The following is a 21285-nucleotide window of genomic DNA, read 5'->3' as shown; positions in this document are numbered from 1 at the left end:
GAGCTATGCCTCTTAGTATCTACCCAGGGATCAAGTGGTATCTATCACTACCAAGCAATGCCAACATACTAGATCAGATTTCTAGTTCTAACAATAAAGAGTGTTTGCGGTGGGGGAAAAAACAGCTTCGTAAAGGCACAGGCTATACAATTGATAGTATTTTGCAACTGTAATTTGACAGTGTACCAGGATATAAAAGCTGGAAGACTTTTTCCAGAAGTTGATAAAGGTGGGTCTGCTTTCAGTAGCTTCAGAAAATCTACACTGTCCTTTGCAGAATGGAAATAGTGTTACATTTCAGAAATTGTGTTTGAAGGATAGTTTAAGAAGAGCTTTAAATTAGACAGTAAGAAATGGAAGAATTCTATTTCAGTGTACAGGAAGTCCACACTTCTGAGTCTTGGCTACACTGAGCTATACTTTGAACCTTAGCTAAAAGAAACAGAATGTATTTATTAGTTAAATAAGCACTGTGTTTGTTACACGTGCTTTTTTTCTTTCTTTTTTATAGTCAAAACAACCACACATTCTTAAATTCATCCTCAGCACAAGGAAACTACATTAAATACATATGTTGGGAGCACTTTAAAAGAACAGGTGATATACTAATAAATCAAGACAGAATTGATTTTTAAAACCTTCCGTGTATTTGCATTCTAGAAGAATTCAGCACTAGGAGGTAAGCAGATAAGCACTGTAAGAAACAAGTGAATTGTATATAATTAAAAGCATCTGATATCTCCATACAAAGTATTGCTTTCTTAACAAATAATAGCATAAAAAGATTACAGCAGGTGGGAAGAAATTAATAAAATGTCAGAGAGTCCAAGAGTTACAGCATCTTCAAAAAGGCCCAATTTTTTTTTAAAGGCAAATACTTACTTTCTTGAAATTAGGCATTTCTATGTGATTTTACACTGGACACAGAAAAGCACACAATTCTGTAAAGAGGTCATCACTAAACTGGAAGTGACATCACTTGATTTCTGTTTCTGATTGTCCTGTTGAGACACTATATGGCTCTGATCTCTGACATTATTTGTTTTGTGTCATTTCCACATCTGGAAAAGAGGGCTAAAAGTACTTCCTCACCTCACTGCAATGACATGAAACTTAGTCAACAGCTGCACTTAGCACACTTCGATGCCTTTCAAGGCAAGGTGATGAGCTAGAGCAAGAGTTCATTCTGTGTTACTGCTTTTTATAGTACTACAGAATTCAAGCATAGTTAATATGCCACCCTAGGATGGAACGCGTATCAAAGTATCAACAGCAAAATTATTAAATACTTCCCTTTTCTACATTCTAGAAAATCTAAGTTATGCAACAGAATGAAAATATTTTTTTTTCCAGCTGAAACAATCTTTAGAAATTGTTTAGTAATAAAGAATTTCACAGAAAAGAACAAAGAACTGCTACCAGGGAAGCACTATTGTTCAAGCGCTGCCAAAGTTTCCAGGAGTCTGAGTGCCTCTGTCCTTATCTGGTGCTGCCAGTGAGCTACTGTGCAAAGGAACACTAGTTATTTCCCCTCTTTATTCCTCATTTTTTCTGTCTATACAATGGAGATTAAGTACTTTGCATGGCAAATAACACTGAGGTCTAAGGACAATAAATATCCATAAAACAGATCAGCTATTATTATTTCAAAAATAATCTATTATTTTTGCATCTCTGTGTCTGTTTTTTTCCTACATTTAGGGGCTCCGTATGATATTTGATTTTATACTATATTGAATGAAGGTTACATAGAGATAGCTACCAAATTTATGATCAATAGAAAATTGCAAATTTTTTCTCCCAACCAATTCTTTCCAATGATCCGGCACAACACATCAATAAAAAGCTCTGAATTGACGCTGTTTCCCTATTTCATGCCTGTTTAAATTTCCTGGGGATGACAGATTAATTTAATTAGTTTTATTGAACTCCTTAGTTGCTTTTGTTGGCAAATCCACTCATAGGAAGAAGGCTGCAAGTTTCTCTTGGGTTAGCATTGTCCTGCTGGTCCATTTTTAAAATTAGAGTGAATTTACTGTCATTTCTTACGTAGTTTTCTGCTATGCACTCTGCTGTTAAGACTCACATTTGTAAAGTGCCTCCACTGACACTTATGTAGGAAGTTTAAAGTTGTTTTTCCTAAATGTGGTTAACGAAAAAAGGAAGCAGAGAGCTACCGTCAAATGGACTGTGAACTAAATACATCGCTCAGCTTTCACTGGGGAATTAAATTAATCTGATCACAACACAGAATATGGCTCTTGAATGCCACCTGGAAGCAGAGAAGTAGTCAGCCACTTTCCAACTTCCTCCACTTAACAGCTTGCTCAGCACAGAAGCATCAAAACAACAGCACTGAGCCTACAAACTATATATTCAAGGTTCAGTTTGCTTAGAGATGGGTCTGATCAAAGTCCTAACTAAGACTTCAGTGCACTGCCAGGCGGTGTGAGGTATATGAAATAGAGCAAAATTAACTGCAAGAATGGACTGAATTTAATCCCCATGGTCAACTGCCCAGGACTATGAAAAAAATATTAATCTAAACTTGAGTTTGGATAACAATTTTATTCATGGCAGCATTTTTTATGCAGTTGACTGATCCAGGATCTCATATTTTTAGAGGTGGGAGAGGACTAATTTAAAATCTAGATGAAAAATTTGAAGCTTGGACTTTTTTTTTTTTTTTTTTTTTTCTGTATTTTTTGTAGAAGATCAAAGGAGACCTTTTATGGTCCAGTGAATTTCCCAGTCTTCCTCTGAGTTTAGAAAAATGAGCAGATGTTGCCTTCTAATTTTGGACATCATAGTTCTCTCCACCCAGATTTCAATCACTCATCCTAAGATTTGAAAAGAGCCTCTTGCCCTGTGTGGCACCTTTTTGAAAAATCAGGGATTGGGTCTATTCCCATGAGATTTTGTCCAAAGTTGTTCTAGAAAATGTTTAGTTCTGAGAAGACCACTCATTGACCACATCTACAGAATTCTGTCACCAATTCCTTTGTAAATCCAACTCTTCTGAGGCTTCTTCAACTGCACAGTCAAGAAATCACTCCTAAGATTTTTTCTTTGGACTTAAAAAATATAGTGGAGTTGTACAACCTCAAAGCAAAAGCTGTTTTATTATCAGATTGCTTTTATACTCAAAGCTAAAAGAACACTCTCACAAAACTAAATACGTAACTTGGCATAAGTGGGTTCAGTGATTCTAAGAGCAGCACAAATGAATGTATTAAAATAAATTACTAATAAAATTACTCCTCTTACCAATATCTTTGCTTTGGATTTGCAAAAGGGTGGTCATTTTTTTCCAGATTCTGAAAACTTCTGCAAAGTCCTAGAGGGAGCACGAAAAATTTCATCTTTCTGGACTTGTGCTCTAACTACTAAATTATATTCCCAGGGGTTCACCAGACCTTTCACCTATCTATTTATTTTGTTAATATTATCCTTTTGACAAAACACATACTTTGGATGCTGTACATAGGAAAACTAAGAGCCTAATGTGCTAACAGGGTGTTACTCCAGGCTGACATTTACAGCTTCAAAGTGTCCTTTTTAGATAGGCCAGAACAGTCAAGGATGCTTGGGTTTTTGTACTCAAGGTATATTCTTTTCAATTTCACTGTGTGTAATTTTAACTGATGAAAAAATAAACATTAGTTAGGAAATGAGATTTTGATGAGATGCTTTCAAAAATAACGTAGAAACTCCTGGTGAAAATATCCTTGCAATCCCAACTAGAGAGCTAATACAAATTCATGCACAAGTGAAAATCACCTTATATAAATATCGTACCCTGCTAAATCAGTGGGATACAATTAGTTTTATGTGTGTCTTCTGTTTCCAATATTACGACAGTCAAAAATCTATCAGATGGTGATGTTTTTCAATAATTTTTTTTAAAGAACTCCTATATATTTACACACACAACTGAGTGGGCTTGGTTATTTGTGTATATAAATAGCTATCTCCATATCTAACTAAGAAGGACTGAAAATTCTGACATTAATGCTCATTGTACAAAGATTTAGTGCGTAGATCAACACCATTATCAGGCCAAATTCAGAAAGGTAATCTGAAAATGGTCAGATTTTACTTGACAGTAACAACAAATATATCCCCACAGTAAATACCTGAACTCATACAGAAAATAGAAGATTTTAGCAGATAGTGTTATTAAGCTATCACAGTTGCTTTTTTAAAAAAAAACTAAAGCCAAATGACTATTTTTCAAATGCAAAATTAAGAAACTAAGAATGTGATATTTTACAAAGTATTTTGCACTGTTCTGATGCTAAAATGCCTTGTGCTTTAAGTGGAATTTTTGCAGGTCATTAATTTATAATGCAAACCAGCACCTTTGGGTATTTTTAAAAGAAAACGAAGGTGGGAGGAAAACAAGCTGAGCTGTTTTGTTTATACCAGCATAGGAAACCGCATTCCGAAGCATTTGATTCAGCTAAAGCTCTACCTTTTATACATTTTTAGGGGCAGATACTATAGTCAATGAAAGTGACTAAAATACACGCTGAGGCTTTTTACAAGTAGCATCACGATATGCAGCATCCTTCTAAGATAGAAGCTATCCCCAGTGTATCAATCATACATAAAGACCAGAACCTAATTTTCAATCCTCTTATCTCATCCCCCAGTGTCTCCTTTCTCTTCTATTTTTTATTGGGAGGAGAGAGAAGGTTGCCACAAGATTATTTCTACGGCAGCTTTGACTCCCCCTCTGGTTTTCTGCTCAGTGCCTGTGACTGACAGTTCTGCCTGAAGGACAAGGACAGGACAGACTTCTGAGTGCCAATCAATGGAGCATACCACATGCTGTAACTGCAAAAATACAACGCTTCTGCAATAAGATGAGGACATCATTTTTAGCGCAAAGCTGTGGTAAAAAGAATTGTGAGTAATATGTAGCTCACATTTATTTTTACGGCATCTGACTTAACATGGCCAGAAGAAATGAACCTGAGCTACAGAATTTGTATCCAGATCTGAACTGCCTGTAATTCAGCAATGCTCAGATCAAGGTTAAGCCCCACCTCTCATTTCATCTGCAGAGCATGAGACCTTTTCAAACTAATCATCCTAATCTGATCTCCTGATGTGCCTTCATCCAAGTTGTTTGTTAGCTTGGCACACACGACAGCATAGCTCAGCAAGCCAGTGTTAGTAAATCTGTGAAAGTATCCAAATTGTACACCCCTAATCTTAGGCCATCTTGTATTCTTAAAAGTACTTTCCTTAGGCTCTTCTTCTTTTATGGAAACTTCTCTAGCAAAATGACGCAGGACATACTTAGGAAAAGCCTATCCTTCCAAACAGTGCATGCTCCCCCACCTTCCTAAAGCAAGCAAAACATGGTTAAACACCTGTAGAAACCTACCTTAGCAGCCTGTGAACCATGCTAAGGAAAGTTGTCCTTAGGGATCCCACTGCTGATAGGAGAAACAAAAGCATCACGAGGATTTGCCTAAGGTCACAAAGCAAGTAAGTAGCAGAGCAATACTAAATACTACTGCTTCTATTTTTAGCTTCCCTTCCGGCTGCCATTTATAACGGGAGATTTGGGAAGTTACATACCTTTCAAAAGATAAGTGAATGTATGTAGAAACTCTTCATATGACTGCTCATGGCTATTAATAAATTGATCAAGGATGCTGTTGTTTAACAGTTGTTCTCCCATGATCCACACCTTGACAGTCAAACAGGTATATTTGCTTTAGTAGGCTGCTTCTGCAATAGAAAGGAGCTGTGTGCATCTGTAGACAGAGAATAAATTAATTGAAGACTCCCTAATTCACATAGACAAGCACCAGAATGTCAAATTTTTCTTCTCTCCTTGTGAAGTTCTGATCTTGTCAGTGGGACTTTACACAACATTTCCCCCAAAATTCAAGTGGACATCGTAATTTCAAGTGCAAAGGGAGAGACTCTGATCATCTATGCCTGAAATTTATGTCCTCAGGTAATACGGCCCACAGAAGTGCCAACCTCTCTCAGTGGTGTTCATTCCCCCTCATTTTAAGTTGGTCAGTCTTACAACCCCTGCCTTCTTTGCAGAAACAGTGACACCACTCACTAGTCTGTTGAATTTAACAACTGGGACACCTGTACATTCAAAACTTGGACTGAATCCATCATTCTGCAGGTGCACTGCTCACTGTACCATCAAAGCCACTAAACCCAGATTTTGGAGGGCTTGTTAAATCATTATGAGGGGGGTGTGTGTATGCTGAGACAGCACACAGGATGGAGAGGGTATGATGGAACTGGGCAGCCATGTAGGAAGGCAAGGACCACTCTCAAGAAGGGAACAAATGCTGAGAGCTGAAGGAACCCCACAGAGGCTTTTCTGCACTTGAAAGCTCCACTCTTCAGTCACACAGCAACAGCTTTCCAGCCCATCTTCAGCACTTCACTAGACTCTAAGGGAAGTAATGGCCCTGAAACAGCTCTCAGTGAAGTATGCTGAAGTTAACCTTGTCCCTCACTTATAAAAGCTGTGTAAATGCATTTTAACAGCTGTGTGATGCTAAATAGTTAATAATATTACTGATTTTTTATACACATAGGACCAGATTACTAGAAGGAGAAAAACACAGGTGTGGACATGGACATACGTAACTGGCACATTGTCTCACACAGTGGCAACTTAACTAAAAAAGTAAATGATCAGTTGCATATATAAATGTGAAAAAGATGGAAGAATGCATTATACACTAAGTGCTTGATTTTCATCTGTTCCCATGTTTCTTCTCTTGATTTACCACAGTATTAAGAAGTGACTTTTGGGAATGAAAGTCTAATTCTTCAGCAAAACTTCAAATCAACAACACTAAGGAAAGGCTGCCAACCTGATTTTAAAGTTAAATAAGATTGAACAAGAATTGTTCAGAGCCCAGCAGGAAAACAAAGCATGATTTCTAATGTCAAACTCTAATTTCGTTGGATTGCCAGCTTGTAAAGAAGACTAATGTTCTGAAGGTATAAAAACACACGCACACGCGTAAGACCTAAAGTTTAAGTTTTCTAACGTTTTACAAAAAGCAAACCAATATTAATCTATCTGTGGACTGACCAAGCAGAATATAATTTACCAGACTCTCAGAGTGGTTTATGCAAATTACGGTGGTTTCAGAGGGAAGCAATGTCTTCTATTCCTCATTATTGTTCCGTTATTACAGTCATCATTTGAGGTAAATTTCATTATATGCAAGACTGCAGTGATTTGTAAGGCTAGTGTCAAAAAAAAAATACATATATTTAATCAAGAAAATGGTAATAATAACCTTTTGTTTCTCTTTGGCATCTGGCGTCTAGGATCTCCAAGTCCTTTATAAACACTAATGAAATAAACTTCACCACAGTCGCATGAGGAAGAGCAAACAAATACTATTCCAAATAACAGACAAAAAAACTGAGTCACCAAGAGTTTAAATGACTTACAAACAAATCAGAGGAGAGCTGGCAATAAAGCTTATATTCCTTTACTCTAAAATGCTCTAAGAAGCTAGAAAATTGATAAGCAATTTGGGGGAACAGTTGTATTCTTAACCAAGCTGAAGAGCAGCTTTCTCAGTGAATGCCATGTTCTACAGCCACCAGGTCACCAGCCTGAGATTAAGCATCCAGACCAGGTGTTAGCAAAATGCTATAGCTCAATTCTTACTCTGCTGCACAGCCTCTACTTCCTACAGAACTTGGGAAACTTCACTTCAGATTTTAACATCCTCTAATGGTTAAGCTGTAGAGAAGCAACAGTGCAACAAGACTTTAGATAAGCATCAGTTTTTGACTTATTACAGTTAGCTAGGAAATGCAGTGCTGAATTCAACTTAACAAAGTTTTAGTCAAACTACCATTGCAAAATCCTGAACATCAGCCTCGTGAAAAAGCAAGCACTGAATACTGTTAGAATATAATCTAACATTTAATACCTGGAATCTCCTGACGTATGGTAGGAAGTTATCCCTAAAGGTTTTAAACATGTATTTCTCTGAGCCTACATATTTTCATCTAGCATGCACTTCAATATGTGCGCACTGGGAGAAGCATCATCAAAATAGTATTACTTAAAAAAAAAAAAATAGCAGAGAAAACTCCCTGGATATTCCAAGCATGGGAAAAGATTACTTTCTCAAGACTAACAGGTTTTTGACCAGAAAATGGACCAAATTTTTACCCAAGTCAAAGCAGTAAATCCAGAGCAGCTCTCCTATAGCCAATATAGTTATTACAGTCATTAGTATACGAGATCTGCTATCAACTATCTCAAAGGTATTCATCTTAGGTTAAGAAAATAAAATAACTTGTAATTCATAGGCCACATTTCCTTACTTTTACTTCTGAAAAAAACCCAAACAATATATTTTGGAACATGAGTTCACTAAATTATTCATATTTTAATAAATCCTAAATTGGAAAAGAGAGGAGAAAGCCCCATTTGTCATTTGGCATCCATCCTCCATTGCTTTTTATAAGAACTTCACAGTTTTGCTTCAAAAATCTAAAGCAAGAAATAAAATGCAAAATGGACTACAGAGGTGATAGTCCAACACAGACCTAATCTTCCCTTGCACAGCTGTTATTTACGTCTGCAGAATCATCTCCTCATGGAGAGGAAAAAACAGCTAGGTCCTAATAAAAGCCCATGTTCTGTCAGAAGAACAGCAATTCACTCAAATAACAGAGAGGAGAGACTGGCAGCTAGAACTACCTGTCCTCTCCTGTTCTCAATTATTTTGAAGAACCGCAGGGTGCTATTGCATCACCCTAAACGAAAGCAAACACAGAGGATGGTATTTGGAGAACATCCACTGTCCCTGAAACTCAACATATGGTTAGGATGGATGGTACAATAGAGGTGTTCAGAAACTTATCTCAACCTATGAAGGTTTTTGTATTTTTCATTTTCATTTCACTTTGGTTTTCTGCTGCTTCCCACCTACTTTATTCCTGAGTCTCTCTTAAATAAACACCATACTGTGTCAGCTGCAGAGAAGTTTTGTTATGAGAACAGCTGAAGCAAGGCTCACCAGAAGACTCTCATCTTTGCAAAGGAGCTAATCGGTAGGTTCTACATACGTAAAAGGCTTCAGCAATCCAATTTACAGCCTCAAGGCAATGACTTCTTTGAACTGTCATGAAAAAAGAAAAAAAAATGTACAATAAAGGATTGGAATCACAGACAATTTATGAACTGGATACAGTCACACACATTTCATTACGAATGAGATGACTGCATTGTTCTGCTAGAAAGTTAACTACTACTGAAATAAAAAACTTATCCTCTCTTTTTCCCAAAAGGCACCAAACTAACTTGGAGGTTTCAAGGAAAGTAAGGTAACGATATCTGATCCTTTCCCCATGCCAGCTCTAAATAGTTTTAGAGACAAATATCAGTAAGTGATGCATTCAAGCAGCAACTATACTTTCTGCATTTCACTCCTGCTCATCCATCCCAGTTACTCTAATGAGGTTTCTTGAGGCGATCATTCATTAAGCCTTGCTGATCATCAGCGATTGTGCAAAATCAATTTTATTTCTCAAAATGCAGTCTCCTTCCTAGCAGTTTAAGCCAAACCAGAAATCTCTACATTGAATCACAGAGGCAGGTCAAGTGAGTATTAGCATGACTTCAATTACACAGTTATTAGTTCTATTAAATAATAAAAAAATGTGGTGGAATATAGGCTTCCTGTTTTATGCTGCATTTTTGAGTGCTTTATTATGTTTCTTTTAAATATAATACAGGCAATGAAAGAAAATTCAAGATTCTCAATTTTTAAATGGAAAGAGCAACAAGCTAATCCTCCCTACAAACTCACTAAAACCTTAATAATTTTATTTTTCTGGGAAAAAAAAACTTTCCTAGCATTTCTGGCAAAGGTTAAAGTCAGGTTTCCACACTGAATTTGCCCTTCCAAAAGTCTGTCTCAATAAAAACAGGAATATTCAGAAATGTTTATGTATAGATCACTCATTGGTTCATGGAAAATATCAGTAGATACACCTGTTCTTGAGACTTTATAACCTATGTCTGCACAAAGCAAATTGAACACAAATCTTTTTACATCTTATACTCTTACCACTGGACAATGCCTGATCTTTTTTCCCTATAGAGCTAGCACAGTAACTACACCTGTCAGAACTAACTTTTTTCAAAGGCGTCTTTAATACTTCAGATCTAACTAACCTCTCATAAAAGCAATCCTACTCTCTTACAACTCACAATACAGAACTAAGCAACAAGCATTTCTATAACACCTCTCATCCATAAAGGTTTTACATATCAGTCTGCACTGAAGACCTTGATTCTGGAGACTCTTTTGGCCTGGGTAGTTCAGCACCGTAAAAGCTGTCACTAGTGATGGGGTGGGCTGGTAAAGGCAATGCAGAAATGATCTCTGTGGGTTGGCCGCTCATGTAGTTAGCCAATACTGCTGATGTATAGGCAACTCTTAAGTGTGCAGTAAGTTGTCAAGGGACCAAGTACAGAACCAGGACTGGTTACTACCTCCTAAGGACGATGAGAAAGCACACTGGGATTCAGGACATTAGTCTCCTCTCCAACCTGTTCCAGGAGCTACGTAACAGTATGTTGTCTCTTACAAAAAAACACAACAACCCCATCTGCCTTCTAGACAGCAGTACCGTAGAAGTCACCCCATGTAATATATGTACCCATATATTTGTGTAAAGCTTGCTCAGGGAAGCTGGTTTAATTACACACAAAATGAGTGAACCTGGTCCTATACTGTTATCAACTAAACTCAATCTGAAGAGCAGGGATAGTACTTTTGGAGGAAAAGTACCTGATTTCCACTCCTTGCTGTCTTACTACCATTTACCACATTAGTGAGTCAAGAAGACTCTAGAGGAGTATGGGTTTGCTACAATATTATTACAGCAATAAAGAATGAGGTAGCACCTTTGCAAAAAGAATAAGCCTGTATCACACAACTGCAGTCAGAATCAGTTCAAGCCTATCCAAGTGCTGGCTGTTCCCAAAAAGGCCACTACCACCCTCTGTCCCTCTTCACCCCTTGGCTTTTCATTCCAGCCCATCTTGGCCAGACAAAATAAACTACCAATATAAAACCTGAAACTAAACTGAGCAAATACATATGTTCTGTTTTAAGCACACGTTTTCTGTTCTGCCTTACAGCCATTCGGTCGTGAGTGCCTGCACGACAGGACAGTGGGAACATGCAGTGGGAGGAAGAGAAGGATGTAGGATTGCCCCTTTTGGCAGCCTGTCATAGCTGTTTATGCAACCATGAAAGCACAGCCTCATCAAAAAAAACACCCACAAATGGCCCAGAAAGCTGTGCTTCCTCCAAGCTAGCAAAAGCAGGTGTTACCAGGGTACTCATACCCGCACTACTGCTAGAACTGGAGCCTGGAGTGCAGATCATCAGCTCCCATGGTGCAGAGGCATGCAAAGATGGAACTCGAGCCTGTCCTTAATAAATGGTTGTTGTTAGCTATGGACTGTGGTCACTACCTTAACAAACACCCCAGGATGGCACTTGGAAAGTGGGCCAAGTGAAAGGATTGATTCTGGGAATTCCTGCCCCAAGAAAGACTTAAAACATTTTCAGTGGGGCAGCACAGGAAGGTTACCCACTTTCCAGAAGGCAGTCAACTGTTTCCTTCTTGTCTAGACACCTGCAAAGCTACCGTTGCAAAAGAAAGCCCTCTCTGCTCTACTATCCTCCCTACTTTTCTCCCTCCTCCTCCCCACTACCGACCACCTGCAGGGAGGCAGAGCTCCTGGAGCAAACCCAATGGCAGCAAGCTCTGGCCATGAGCAGGTGCAGGTCAACGGAACTATGGGAACAAACTAAAAGAGTAAGTTTCAATTACAAAGCACAAAAACATTCGGATGAGGTTCTCTGCAGCATCTTTCAATTCAATGTGATCTACAACTGCTAATCCTGTCTAAATCAACTGGATGTTTGCCGCAGCCTTCAGCAGGAGCCCTGAAGGGCACACCCTTAATGCATCAGCAATTTGTGTGCATGGGAGCTGCATCTGTTTGCGTAAGTGCATTACTGAGCCTCAGAGCCAACCTTTGCGATGGTCAAAAACATGTGTCTCTTGCACCCAGCTCATATGAGATTTTAAGGGTTATATCTAAGGGTTTTAATTGCACACAAGTACATTGATCCTGTTTGATTTCAGTGCTATTATGACAGTCCCGTACATGATCAGAAGATTTCTTTAATGAATTTCCAATGGCTTCAAGAGCACTGCTCCCTTTAAAGATCACCTGGAGGCCTATGACAAGGGTAACGTTTCCTGAGCATAAAGCACTCCCTCAAAACGTGGTAGCCACTGTCCTCTGAGTGCAACCGTCCTGGATTTGGCAGTCAAAGCACAGCTGAATTCAATCAGCTGTTTTAGATGAGGCCTCCGAATAAAGCCCTGTCCCTCGCATGTTAAATACTCTTTACTGATGTTTTCAGATGAGACAGAAAACCGAAGACTGTAGGATGCTGGACTCCCTGTGCCATTTTTTTCACAGGTCTCAGCCCATGGGTCCTGGTTAAATATCCAGAATATTTGCATTCTGGCTGGCTAACCCTACACAAATGAGTAAGGCAGCCTTCCCTTTCCCTGCTGAGCTGGAGTGCATTACTGCAACCCACAGGGAGCCAGCTACGTTCCAGCTCAGAGACAACTGTGTTTTACTAGCTGAAAATATGTTGAAAAGCCTGGAAATATCTCAATGCAATTTGGAATTATTTGGAATGAAGAAGATGTAAACCACATATTAGTTTAAGTAATTAATTGCATAGGAAGAAAATCAAGTGAAACAAAGCATTTCCATAAGTCAGCAATCTGCTGAAAACATACTACCTATGTCAATGTTATTAAAACAGAAATTGTGAAGGAAAAGTCTATTTATTCATTTTCACATGGGTTCTCTGCCAAATAAATTCAGGATGCAAATCATAGTTGTTCTTGCTATGACCTGGACAGTTCTGAACATGATTTTCCTGCCTTGTAGATGCATTATTGTGAAGCTACTTGCTGCAGCTCCTCCAAAGCAAGTTTTGTCACTGACAGTTACAGAAGACCAGCTTGAACAGACCATGTCATCATCCAAAACAGACATGTTGTTGCCAACAAACTTCAAGTTCTCCATCTTCTCAACCACAGTAACTGGAAAAAGAATTTCTAAAAATAAGGCATGTCAACTGGCAGGAGGAGACTAAAATTAATGTAAAATATTAAATGACACACAACTAGGGGTTTGGATTTTTCACTTAAACATTTGTATCTATCTCTTTTGCCAGTAGATCTTTGATCACAGACCCAAACAAGGGTCAGATTATGTCAAGCACTTGGATAAGAAGCTGTCAAGTATCATCTAAGCACTACTGAAAATAGAAATAAATGTGATCTGAATGCCCTTAAATTTGGGGGAAGTTAAGTTCTTCACCATTCAATTCTGCAGTACAGTCTACTTTTATCTTTGTTTCAGAAGTAATAGGCCCATATGGATGCTACAGGGCACAGAGCCTTGAGTCACTGTATTTGAGATGAGAAACGTCACCACATCCTATCTGCATTAGAGTTACTCAACGTCTCAAGACAATTTTCTCAAACATTCAGTATGTTTGCTTTGACGTACTGATCAAATTCCATTTCAAGCTCTTTCTACTTCTATTTTTACAGTAGTTTCAAATGGCAGATGAGATGTTTCTAAATACCATGCAGAAGATGTTGTAACTCAGGAGTGGGTGAAGTACAGACAGGAAAACAAAAGCAGGGAACCATGAAGAGTGAACTGTTTTCCAGGTTTTTCTGTTTAATTGCTGAGCTATGTTATTCAAGTGGCTTATCCTCTGTGCCCCAGCACTGCTAGCTGTTGAAAGTATATGTTCCCAGAGGACTTCCCAGAGTCTAATTATTTTTTGTTGGAGAAAAGCACTGTGAAACTGATGAAAAATGCCACAGAAGAGTGCAAAGTTTTAATAGTCTTTTAAGGTCTGATCAGAAGGCCACTGAAGTAGAAAAAAGACATTCCCAATTACTTCAGTGGACTTTGAATTGGACTTTTAGTCAGACCTCACTCACTGGGTTGCATGCATTTGTCATTTCCTTTGCTCTGTTTCAGCGCCACTTGCAGCAGAGCATTCCTGGGAAAAGCAGCAGTATGCCAATCAGCAGGAGCTGCTTTCTTTTACTAGCTATTGAAATATTTTTTTCTTTGAAGTCAAAAACTACTTTAGATTACATTTTTATATTCCAATAGCACTGAAAAATTCCCAAAAAGATCATGAGCTTGACAGGTTTAGCAGTGTGAAAAATTAAACTATAAAGGAGCGTACGCTGCAGACATTTACAATCTAACTAACAGACATCTACTGCCACTCTGGTCTGGTTCTACTGCAAAGAGTTAAAGATTCTGGAGGCTGCTGGGTTTATTGTTGTGCCATCTGAAGAGAGGAAAGAAAAAAAAACGGTCACAGACAGTTAGCCACAGTAGACTGAGTTCTCAGGAGCACATCTGCAAATTAAGCAGATAGATTGCCCTCCATTAGGCTGTCTCTCCAGGTCACAAGCCCCCTGTGCTGTCAGAGAAGATTCCTCAAAGTGCTCACATTTGAATCCAAATTACATAGAAAGATTTTGGAGGACACAAAATACCCCTATCGGCCAGGTACGTCTAATTTATTGTTTTGCCCAAAGCAAACTTAGTTGATACACTTAGCAAATGTTTTGAGAAATACTATATAAAGATTTCCTTCCTTAAGCCTGTTTATGGAGGACTTCAAAGCTCTTTGGGTGTCTGGATATGTTTTTGATTGTAAAGGATTTGAGAATAGCACTTGCTTTTCAGGAATATGCTTTTTCATTTTGCAAAGGAAGAGACTGCAGATCACTCAGAAAAAAAACAATATACAATATTGCAAAATAAATTTAATTCTACCTTAGATAATCTGTGTTCATGCCAAGTTAAAAATAACTGCAAACTAATGACAGAATTTAATGGTCAGCAATGAGCATCTACCAAGACTGCACGCTATCCTGCAATCCATTCTCTCCGTCTTCAATCAGTGCTGTTCAAATACCTTATCTTTGTGTAAATGAAAGGTGCTTTGGGTTTGCTACAGTTCATAAGATCAAATCATTCATTATTTGATAACATTCAAATTACTGTGAAATTATTATGAATATGGTATTTTTAAATGTTGACAAATATTAACATGAAACATCACACTAAACAACAGTACTGATTATTCATTGTTCTCCTGTTTAAAATGTTTTTGTTGCCTAATCGGGTAACAGGCACAGCTCATACGTGAACAATTACTGCATAGGGTCCAAGAGAACAATAAGTAGTAAATACAGTTTGGGAGTGACTCAAGTGCCTAAACATAGCAATCTAGTGACATTTTATAAACTCTAGATTTACTAGGACCTAGGACACAGGACCTATGGGAGACTTGCCGCCTACCATAGCAGAAGCTAGAATACAAGAATAATATCCAAAGGCATATGAAATGTCACTTGATGTTTAGGCGCCTGAATCCTACCCCTTGTTTGTAACACACATTCATCCTATACTTCTCAGTGAACATTTCTGAAATAATACCCCACATATAAAATTGTAACTATGTCCATCTATTTCCATCTTAAACACATTTCAAATTACGTTAGCAAGTGCTTTTAAAAAGCACCTTCTTTCTGCATTTGATCCTTCTGTAAATAAACCTCCCAATGAATCAATCTAAATCTGAATTCTTTGTAATCTCTTCTTGCCATACAAACAACTAGTAACTGAAAAAAAGCTCAAAATCATAAGTCTGATTTTAAAATAAAATAGGGGAGAATATTAGTTTTCTTCTTTCTGTTAGCTTCTAGCTCAGATCTCTACAGTTCACTTCTCAAATACAGGGCTTATAAAAGTAATGCTGAGATTCTTACTTATTTGTATAATCCTTGGAGCTTGATCTTTTATAAAAATACCAAATATGATGAAGCATGACTCAAGTCACGATAACTGGTAATTGTTTATGTAACTCCACCCTTCTCTATTTATCTATCTTTACTTCTTATAAGGTCTCTTCCCCTCTGTCTTGCTGCACCACAACAAAGGCATTTGTCTGTTTCCCTCCACACTGGCACTAATGCTAATCCGACTCCACACTGACATGGTTTTGAGCATAAAGCCACAAAAAAAACTTTAAACTTTTTGGTTATAAGGTTAGATTTCTGCCTTTCAGGCTCCCTGAAGCTGCTCAGGGTCAGATGAGCATTGGCCCAAAGGAATCAATGGTGTTGGAAGGTTAGAGATGGAGATCAGCATAGCCAAAGATTAACCACACTGTATTAACACACCATCATTAGCACAAAACAACCTGGAAAGCCAAAGCAATTCCAGCAAGTGCCTAAGGAGCTACTTCTGTCAGAGAATCTAGGATAAATATTCTCTCCGTTACTTACTGAACTGCTTGCTTATGTAAAGTTCAAGAAATATTAAGGGATGACAAGGAGGAAATGTGTTTGTGTTTGTTTAACCAGCAAGTTCTGTGTGTCTATCAGTCTCACTTTTAATCATTTTCATTGGTCTTTTCTCCACTCTATATCTGCAACAGCCTCTTCAGATAGTATACTCTTCAGAACTGAGTACTGCTCAATATTTGGGAAATAGTTTGTGACATTGTGGATACTAATAATTGTCATATTTGGAGATTCTTGAATTATATGTAAGAACATAAGATGAATGCCAACATTTCAATTAAATTGTTTGCCATTTTTAATACTCTTGTTAGACTTCAAATATAAACCAGCAGTCAAATGTAGAACACTAGTGCTACAAATATAGAACACTAACTTACATATGTGCTCGTAGCAGCTCTGGTATGGAAGCTTCTATGGAAGATTCTAAAGATCCTGTAAAAACAAAGCAGCTAAGGAACAACACAATACAAAAGACACAAGGGAAATCTAATCCAGTAAACCCAATTTAGTGAAAGCTCCTCTAACAACACCATTTTTGAATGGCTATAAGAAACAAGCAGCTGAGATTCCTGTTCAGCATATCACCTGAAGGTAGATAATTTGGCAAAACTTTCTTCATGCAAATAATAAGAACAAAACCTGCTGTGTATACTGAGATGCTCAGAACAGGGTTCACTCATTTCACTCGTAACTGAACTTCACCTACAATGCAGTATTTCTGAAAAGGAATCTAAATGTAGAAAAAACTACCACCTTCCGGGAAGAGGCATTAGGCTGGCTATGCAGTGAACAGAACTTGACCATGATCTTTGGATGATTCCACAATGTATAAAAAGATAAGACATCTTTTCCATGGATTATTTTTGAAATAGACTCAGCAGTGGCTATGCCTACTCTGTCCATGTGCTCTGGCCTAAGCACATCTGACCAGGCTCACCTACCTTTGAAAGCTTTTAATGGCAGATCCGTATTTTAGCACAGCAGTTTGCATACCAGGAAGCGGAGCAGGCAGGCAGTACAGGAATGTGGTACGACAGTTCCTACTGTGCATGAGAACATGTGCTGATGGCAATTTGCTGTAGTCAGTGTCATTAGTTCACAGAATCACAGAATCACAGAATCACAGAATGTTAGGGATTGGAAGGGACCTCGAAAGATCATCTAGTCCAATCCCCCTGCTGGAGCAGGATTGCCTAGACCATATCACACAGGAACGCATCCAGGCGGGTTTTGAATGTCTCCAGAGAAGGAGACTCCACAACCTCTCTGGGCAGCCTGTTCCAGTGTTCGGTCACCCTCACTGTAAAGAAGTTTTTCCTCATATTTATGTGGAACCTCCTGTGTTCCAGCTTGCACCCATTGCCCCTTGTCCTATCAAGGGATGTCACTGAGAAGAGCCTGGCTCCATCCTCATGACACTTGCCCTTTACATATTTATAAACATTAATGAGGTCACCCCTCAGTCTCCTCTTCTCTAAGCTAAAGAGACCCAGCTCCCTCAGCCTCTCCTCATAAGGGAGATGTTCCACTCCCTTAATCATCTTTGTGGCTCTGCGCTGGACTCTCTCTAGCAGTTCCCTGTCCTTCTTGAACTGAGGGGCCCAGAACTGGACACAATATTCCAGATGCGGCCTCACCAGGGCAGAGTAGAGGGGGAGGAGAACCTCTCTCGACCTGCTAACCACACCCCTTCTAATACACCCCAGGATGCCATTGGCCTTCTTGGCCACAAGGGCACACTGCTGGCTCATGGTCATCCTGTTGTCCACTAGGACCCCCAGGTCCCTTTCCCCTACGCTGCTCTCCAACAGCTCTGTCCCCAACTTGTACTGGTACATGGGGTTGTTCTTGCCCAGATGCAGGACTCTACACTTGCCCTTGTTATATTTCATTAAATTTCTCCCCGCCCAACTCTCCAGCCTGTCCAGGTCTCTCTGAATGGCTGCACAGCCTTCCGGCGTGTCAGCCACTCCTCCCAGTTTGGTGTCATCAGCGAACTTGCTGACAGTGCACTCTATTCCCTCATCCAAGTCATTAATGAATATACTGAATAGTACTGGTCCCAGTACCGACCCTTGAGGGACTCCGCTAGACACAGGCCTCCAACTGGACTCTGTCCCATTGACCACCACTCTCTGGCTTCTTTCCTTCAGCCAGTTCACAATCCACCTCACTACCCGATCATCCAGACCACACTTCCTCAGTTTAGCTGCGAGGATGCTGTGGGAGACCGTGTCAAACGCTTTACTGAAATCGAGATAGACCACATCCACAGCTTTACCATCATCTATCCACCGGGTAACATCCTCATAAAAGGCTATCAAGTTGGTTAAGCATGACTTCCCCTTGGTGAAGCCATGTTGACTGCCCCTAATGATCCCCCTATCCTTGATGTGCCTAGAGACAGCACCAAGGACAAGTTGTTCCATCACCTTTCTGGGGATGGAGGTGAGGCTGACCGGTCTATAGTTACCCGGGTCCTCCTTCTTGCCCTTTTTGAAGACTGGAGTGACATTCGCTTTCCTCCAGTCCTCAGGCACCTCTCCCGTTGCCCACGACTTAGCAAAGATGATGGAGAGTGGCCTAGCAATGACTTCCGCCAGCTCCCTCAGCACCCGCGGGTGCATCCCATCAGGGCCCATGGATTTATGGACATCCAGATTGCTTAATTGGTCCCTGACCCAGCCCTCATCTACCAAGACAGATTCCTCCTCTATCCTGACTTCTTCTGGGGCCTCAGGGGTCCGGGGCTCCTCAGGACAGCCTCCAGCAGTATAGACAGAGGCAAAGAAGGCATTCAGTAACTCCGCCTTCTTTTTATCCTCTGTCTCCAGGGCCCCCACCTCATTCATCAGTGGGCCTACATTGCCTCTAGTGTTGGTTTTACCTGCAATGTATTTGAAGAAGCCCTTTCTGTTGTCCTTGACCTCTCTTGCAAGGTTTAATTCCAAGGAGGCCTTAGCTTTCCTAGTTGCCTCCCTACATCCTCTGACAACAGACTTATATTCCTCCCAAGTGGCCAGCCCCTCCTTCCATGATCTGTACACCCTCTTCTTCCACTTGAGTTTGCCCAGCAGTTCCCTGTTTAACCTTGCAGGTCTCCTGGTACCCTTCCTTGACTTCCTACCTGCTGGGATGCTCTGATCTTGAGCTCGGAAGAAGCAGTCCTTGAATGCTAACCAACTATCTTGAGCCCCCTTACCTTCTAGTACCCTGTCCCATGGGATTTCCCCTAGCAATTGCTTGAAAAGGCCAAAGTTGGCCCTCCTGAAGTCCAGGGTTGTGATTCTGCTAGCTATTCTGTTCCTGTTCCTGCCACATGAGATCCTGAACTCTACCATCTCATGGTCACTACAACCAAGGCTGGTTCCCATGATTTTGCAGTGACTCTCACTGTACACTATGTTGTTCCACAGTCCCCAGGTTTTGATGTCATGTAACTAGAAGATATCAATCCCTCCTTGAAAAAAGAAACCCTATGTGTCTTGGTTTTGTTACCGCAAAATGAAAAGCAGGAGCAAAGAAAATATGAATCCTAAAGATTTCAGAACAAGGAATCGTATTTTAAAATGTAGAGGGTTTTTTTTTTTCAAATACTGTATTTGAAAGCTAGTTCACACCTTTAAATCCTGGGGATTTGGCAAAGGCTGGGACATAGAACTCGGACATTTACTAAAAGGCACAACTCTGCTGTCACCAAAGGACAGCGCCAATGAACCAGGCAGTTGTTTCACTCTGGTGTCTGGGCTCTCCAAAGCTCTTTCAGCGTTATTATCCAGGCTGACTACATAAACTCTTCTAGATTTTTGAAACGGGTAAGCAAAGATACTCCTTGAAACCTACTCACAAAAGCATGTGCAAACACCAAACATCAAAGATAAAGAATTTGGTCACACTATGAAGACACCTGGCAGCGAGACTCCCAAGCCACGCTGTTACCCCAAGCAGGCTGTTCAGCACAAGTGTGCGAGATTCACCCTGGCACTAACAGCTTCTACCTCAGCCACTTCAGCGATACCTACGTGGTTAGAAATACAGCTGGCATCGACTGTTCCACAATGTCTTCAACAAATCTTGATGTTTTCTTGGTAAACCTGCAAAGCGTTCAACGAAGTTTGCATTCGGGTGTGTACGCACTCACTTCAGCTCACTGACTACGGAGCACAACAGCATGCTGCCGGCCAGAGGCCGGGCTCGGGGCAGCTCCCCACCCTTCCCACAAGCGGGGTGCCGGTCTCGGGGAGCAGAAGCCCCTCAGGCACGCGGCCCCGAAGCCGGAGCGGGGCGCAGGCAGGCGGCCGCCCCCCGGCAGGCCCCCAGGGGCCGGGGCTGTGGGACCCGCGCCCCTCCTCTGCAGATCCCGCGCTGCCGGCTGGGGCGGCCTGCGGCACCCGGGCGGCTCCAGCGCACCAGCCCGGCACCCTCGGCCGCCCCGGCGAGAAACGGGCAGAAAACATACCACCTTGTGGCCTCTCCGGCGCTGGTCCCTCCGCCCCCGGGCGCCCCGCAGCCGAATCCCGCCGCCAGGAGACCCGCCCGCTGACGGCCCTGGCCCCGCCGCCTGCCCGCTAACGCCTTCAGTCCCGCTTCGTCACGCCCGAGGACGAGCCGAGCGGCGGCCGGGCAGCAGCGCGCCGCGCCGGGCCAGGCCGGGCTGAGGCGCCCAGCGAGAACTACCGGCCCCAGCAGGCCGCGGGGCCGCCGTTTCCATGGGAGCGGCCGGGCCCTCAGCGGGGAGGTCGCCCCAGCGCAGAGCTGCGGGGGGCGCCCCGGGGGCGCAGGCACAAATGTTTG

General features: G+C 40.9%; 1 protein-coding gene across 15 annotated transcripts in view; it reads right to left on the bottom strand.

The window, feature by feature from the left end:
• Positions 1-21144, bottom strand: part of IFTAP (intraflagellar transport associated protein) — a 62915-nt gene extending 41771 nt beyond the window's left edge. For 6 of the 15 annotated variants that reach the window (XM_068398483.1, XM_068398470.1, XM_068398484.1 and 3 more), the window contains exons 1-6: positions 20951-21144; positions 20514-20585; positions 16869-16923; positions 9048-9149; positions 7302-7404; positions 5593-5771 (exon numbers count right to left, since the gene is read on the bottom strand). In XM_068398483.1, the coding sequence (XP_068254584.1) occupies positions 5593-5695 (103 nt within the window). In that variant the 5' untranslated portion in view covers positions 5696-5771; positions 7302-7404; positions 9048-9149; ... (1 more) ...; positions 20514-20585; positions 20951-21144. The remainder of the gene's footprint in view (positions 1-5592; positions 5772-7301; positions 7405-9047; positions 9150-16868; positions 16924-20513; positions 20586-20950) is intronic. The other 9 variants (XM_068398472.1, XM_068398479.1, XM_068398471.1 and 6 more) reach the window with 9 other exon arrangements.
• Between the last annotated feature and the right edge of the window lie 141 nt (positions 21145-21285).

The sequence above is a fragment of the Nyctibius grandis genome, chromosome 4 (assembly GCF_013368605.1).
Source record: "Nyctibius grandis isolate bNycGra1 chromosome 4, bNycGra1.pri, whole genome shotgun sequence".
Lineage (NCBI taxonomy): Eukaryota > Metazoa > Chordata > Aves > Nyctibiiformes > Nyctibiidae > Nyctibius > Nyctibius grandis.
This window is presented reverse-complemented; position numbering and strand designations above follow the sequence as displayed.